This window comes from Bison bison, unplaced genomic scaffold, assembly GCF_000754665.1.
Source record: "Bison bison bison isolate TAMUID 2011002044 unplaced genomic scaffold, Bison_UMD1.0 scf7180017863702, whole genome shotgun sequence".
Taxonomy (NCBI): domain Eukaryota; kingdom Metazoa; phylum Chordata; class Mammalia; order Artiodactyla; family Bovidae; genus Bison; species Bison bison.
In genome coordinates, this window is record NW_011494274.1 from 3,997,846 (window position 1) to 4,003,065 (window position 5,220).

The following is a 5,220-nucleotide window of genomic DNA, read 5'->3' on the forward strand; positions in this document are numbered from 1 at the left end:
TGAGGGTCACGGCTAGGGTCATGGACCTGTTGGGGTTTTGGGGAGTGGGTGCGGGAAGGGGAGGGTCTCGCGCTCACAAGTGCATCTTGCTGCTGAAAATGAGATTGCTTCTGCTTTCTGTCTGAGAGCCTGGGAGTCCAGACCTCCGGGCAAGGGGAGAGAGTCTTGAGAAAGGCCAAGTTGTAGCCAAGTTGTTGAGTGTCTTTCTCGAGGGAGTCTTGGACCTGATTGGCTTCAGGAAGGTGGAAATCCGAGTTGAAGGAGAGGAACTCTTGGAGTGGACAGAGTTTAATAAGAGTGAAGCACTGTCTCTGCAAGTTTGACAGCTCTGAACCTGAGCAGGTCCTCTCCCTGCCAGAAGGACAAGGCTAAATGTGATATCCTGGGCAGGCAGGCAGAAGTGAGGCATACACCTCAAGCAGAAATTCTTCTCCCCCTCGAATAAGAGCATATTCAGGCAGCTGGGGAGCATCAGGGCAACTTTACTAAACATGGAAGTTCCAATCAGCCCTGGTCCAGTCCAGCCGGGGGGAATGATGTCATTGTCACGTGTTCCCCACTGAGGCATAAAAGCCTGCTGGGTGCTGGTGCTACTTAAGTGCCATGTTTAGACAAGAGCGGTAACCTGGCCAGCTGGTCCCCAGCTGCATTAACTTGTTGCTTTTCAAGCCTTCTCTGGAGGCTCTTGGTGCCTTCTGGCTGCCTCTGTGCCGGCTCTGAGTGGGGAATCCCCAGGCTTCCTTAAGGATGGAGGAAGCCCCAGGGCAGTGGACGATACTAACGGTACCTTTTCCTCTTTGCAAATAACAGTCTGCCCGAGGAGCTGCTGTGTGTGTGTGTGTGTGTGTTCAGTTGAAAGCCTGCTGGATTTGGGGACTGCTTCACTGGTGCTCCTTGTGTGAGGGTTACTTGGTAACCTCACGTACTAAAATATCACCGATGACTGTGTTCGAGCTCCCTGAACTCATGCTTCCTGATGCTACCATCTTGGCTGCTTTGCCTTCCAGGACCTGACGATGACTCTGAACCATGTCACCATGCGCCAGGGCACGGCGGGCATGCAGCCGCAGCAGCAGCGCTGGAGCATCCCCGCTGACGGCAGGCATCTCATGGTCCAGAAGGAGCCCCAGCAGTACGGCCAGCGCAGCCGTCCCCCTGCCGCCCCCGAGGACCCCTGCCGCCGGAGCTGGTCCTCCGACTCTACGGACTCAGTCATCTCCTCTGAGTCCGGAAACACCTACTATCGGGTGGTTCTCATCGGGGAGCAGGGGGTGGGCAAGTCCACTCTGGCCAACATCTTTGCGGGTGTCCATGACAGCATGGACAGCGACTGCGAAGTGCTTGGAGGTAGGTGGCCCGGCTCCGGGGGGCTTTACGGGGTCAGCAGCGGTTCAGGAGGAAGAGCAAGTGGGTGGGTCATTTGTCTGCAGAGTTGGGAACTGCAATTATGCCTTCTTGGCTCTGCCTGGGGAGCCCAGTCCCCACAGAAGCGCTGGCATAGGCCTCTGGGACAAGAAAGTGAAAATGCTTGTAGATAGAAGCTGGGCCAGAGAGGGAATTTCTTACATTCCAGCTCTAAAGGGACCGGGGAGACGGTTTTCAGAGGGTGGAGCCGGAGGGTCAGGATCCCACCTCTGGCTTTTGCCAGGTCTGACCTGGACCTTTCAAGCACTCAGTGTAGACACAGCCTTTTTCCATGGTGATACTTAAAACCAAGCCAATTAGAAAACTGTTAGGATGAATTCATTAGTTTGTTTATTGCAGTATTAGAGGCTTTGCTGCTGCTAAGTCGCTTCAGTCGTGTCTGACTCTGTGCAACCCCATAGACGGCAGCCCACCAGGCTCCCCCATCCCTGGGATTCTCCAGGCAAGAACACTGGAGTGGGTTGCCATTAGAGGCTTTAGAGGGTATAAAATTGTTTAAAATCTCTATTTTCAATAGCACAATATTTAAAAAAGATATTGAAGGATAACAATGATGATACTTAACGTTTGTAAGTATACTTATGGTTTTTCAATTTTCCATGGATAATCTCACTTAAGGTATTTATTATTTAGGCCTTGGTTTCCAAAACTGATCTGAGGTGATACAGTCTCAAAAAAATCACATATTCCTCAAGTAAAGCATAGCACTGTATTCTGGGAAGTAAGATGAGGCTCCTGTAATCGATGGTTTAAATTCAGTGTCTTTCAGCCACAGGGTCTTAGACGATGCCAGGGTCACTGTATGTCCCTGTTTGCATTTGTGGAAATGAAGGAAGCATGCTTGTCCCAGTGGCATGGTCTGTCTGAACGCTCAGTTGCAACTCACCGCTGAATCACAGGTTTCAGGAGTAGGAAGATGCCTTAGTGATGACACGGTTCTGCCCTCTGCTTGATGCACAGAAATCCTACTCCTTCCTTACTGCTGTCAGCCCGTTTCTACTAAACATCTATTCTTCCTTTGTCTGGGAGTTCACTGCTTCATGAGGCAGCTCCGGAACTGGCTTTAAATGATGACTCATTGATAGAACATTGATTTTTCTCCTCACTCCTGACGTCTCAGGGATGACAGCTAAACCCTAGTTCAAGGGAGAAAGAGGCTCAGTATCTCTTTTTTTAGTAAAGACCCACGGGTGCGTGTCCCTATAGGAGACAGGCAGGAGGCTCTCATCTAGAATGTGCATTTGCAGTGGGACAGATGCTTCATTGGGTGCCTTATATTTGTGACTTTATTTTGGTCCTCACATCATGTCTGTACACTGAGTCTTAGGGACTTACCTGGAATCACCCTCTGGAGCATCTTGGATTAGAACCTGGGATTTTCGAAATTAGTTTGGTGGTGTTCACCTTCCACCATTGATAGGGAACCTGCTATGCGCCAGGCACATAGTGCTAAGTACTTCCCACAGGTATTTTAATAGTACTTATAAAAATTAAGCCCATTTGGTTCTAAAGTCCCTATTTTACAGGTGAAGAAGTGGAAGCTTGTGAAGTCAAGTGACTTTCCCAGGGTGAAAAAGCTAGTCCCTGGTTTGCCCAGGATTCAAAACTAGTTGTGATTGAATCTAAATTCCTGTGTTCTTTCACTGTACTCGGCCGCCACTGGATTTAGCATCCGAATGCTGTTACATACTATAGCACTTTGGGCAGGGTACCTCCCACATGCCTGGCTCCATGCCATGCTCTGGGGTACTCAGTGATGGATGAGGTACACCATAATACCCTCTTGGGAAGGATTTGAAGGCTGGGGGCTGTAATTTAGAGCAGCATAAAAATTAATAAAGAAGTCACAGTAAAGTACTTTGGGGATTGATATGAAAAAGAGACCAACTAAGAATTTTTGTTCATTTCTTTAAGAGGGAGGGATTGAAATAATTAGTATATAGCAGACTCTCAAAAATGTTTGTCCATTAGAGCACAGTGGTACCTGTCCAGAGGGTGGTATTCCTGTGAGCATAGGGTATGAAGAAGACTGACCCATCCCTGAACCTTGGGAAGGCAGGCTTCTGTATTTGGGAGGCTTCTTTGTTTAATGGGGAGAGGGGACTATTGGTAGGGGGAATCCTTTCGTGATCTCCTCAGACAGAGAATCTTTGACAACAGGAAGCTTCTTGGGTGACTCATCCTACCTAATCTGACCTATTTGAGTAATTCATACTGTCTAGGATTACAGCTCTTACCTGTGGGGGGCTGTTGGAATCGGTGGTTGCTTTATCTTTCCCGAGGAGAGGGTTTTCCATGGCACTTCACTGCATTGTTCTTTTTTTCAGCTTTAACCATAAGATAAAAAGTACACGATACTCCCATCATTATTTCTCCAAATAAAGATGAATGTTGTTAAGATTATATTGCACTAATCTTATGACTCTCTGTGCATATTTAATGCCATTCATTCATTCACTCATCTGTCCATTCATCAGTTACTGAACGTATACCATGAAGCTTGATGTGACTCAGTGAGGACATACTAAGAGTCGTGGGGTTTCTTCCTTAAGGATACTGACAGTATTTGTAGTCGAGAGCAGATATACACCCACTTATAAATCAAGATAGGACGCGGTTAGTATCTTCAAAGAGGTACAAGGGCAGTACTGGGGGAATTCAGAGGAGAAAATAAATACCACTTCTGGCTGTGAAATCAGGAAAAGTTTCATGCAAGTGTTGGTCTCTGAGCTGGACCCTAAGGACCACTAGGATTTAGAAGCCCTGAGGGAGGTGGGAAGACATTGCACGTAGGCACAGATGTACAGCAGAGACCACTGGACTTGAAACCTCGTATGTGGGTTTGGACCCCAGTTTTGATGCTGGGCTTCCTTCATAGCTCAGTTGGTAAAGAATCTGCCTGCAATGCAGGAGATCCTGGTTTGATTCCTGGGTGGGCAAGATCCCCTGGAGAAGGGATAGGCTACCCACTCCAGTGTTCTTGGGCTTCCGTTGTGGCTCAGTTGGTGAAGAATCTGCCTGCAATGGGGGAGACCTGGGTTTGATCCCTGGGTTGGGAAGAGCCCCTGGGGAAGGGAATGGCTACCCACTCCAGTATTCTGGCCTGGAGAATTCCATGGACTATGCAGTCCATGGGGTCACAAAGAGTCAGACACGACTGAGCCACTTTCACTTTCACTTTCTTTTCACTTTGATGCTGGGTGCTCCTGGACAAGATACTTACCCTTCTCATGCTTCCTCATTAGTAAAATAGGGACACTACTGACATCAAAGGTTATTAAGAGGATAAGGGGAGATAGCACAGTGCCGGGCACAGAGTGAGTACCAAGTGAACATTAGCTGGGGCTGATTCTGCGTCTGCTGTTTCCTTCCCGTGGGCTTCTCTTCCGCGCCGGCCCTTTCACTGCTTGAAGCCCTTCGTCCACTCTGGTGCCTCTTGCCTGGGGCCCTGTGAGGCGGGCAGAGGAGACGGGAGCCACTAGAGGGGAGGCCAGTGCTCCTCAGTGCTGCTTGTTCCTTTCCAAGTGGGACCCTCTGGACTCTGAAAGCTGAAAGCAGTTGAGAGTTCTGGGGGGAGAGGGATGCTGGAGCCTCAGAACTTTCCAGAGGCTGCCAGGACCAGTTCCGGCAGGTGAGAGAACTCCTGTTCAGGCTCACACACAGCCCTGGAGCCAGTCTTGAGCAGGGTGGTCCTCCGAGCAAAGAGGGTGGGGGGTCAAATGCAGTACAGACAAATCAAGAGGCAGCAGTTCAGGGAAAATGGAGACCGACCACAGTTGCCCAGTTAGAAACTCT

The 5,220-nt window shown here is 49.2% G+C and overlaps 1 protein-coding gene across 4 annotated transcripts in view; it reads left to right on the top strand.

Moving 5' to 3' along the window:
• The window catches only part of GEM (GTP binding protein overexpressed in skeletal muscle), a 14,289-nt gene that overhangs the window by 668 nt on the left and 8,401 nt on the right, over window positions 1-5,220 (top strand). For 2 of the 4 annotated variants that reach the window (XM_010833507.1, XM_010833508.1), the window contains exon 2: window positions 1,008-1,347. In XM_010833507.1, coding sequence (XP_010831809.1) covers window positions 1,017-1,347 — 331 coding nt within the window. In that variant the 5' untranslated portion in view covers window positions 1,008-1,016. Of the gene's footprint in view, window positions 1-49; window positions 784-1,007; window positions 1,348-5,220 lie in introns of those variants that run through there. The other 2 variants (XM_010833509.1, XM_010833506.1) reach the window with 2 other exon arrangements.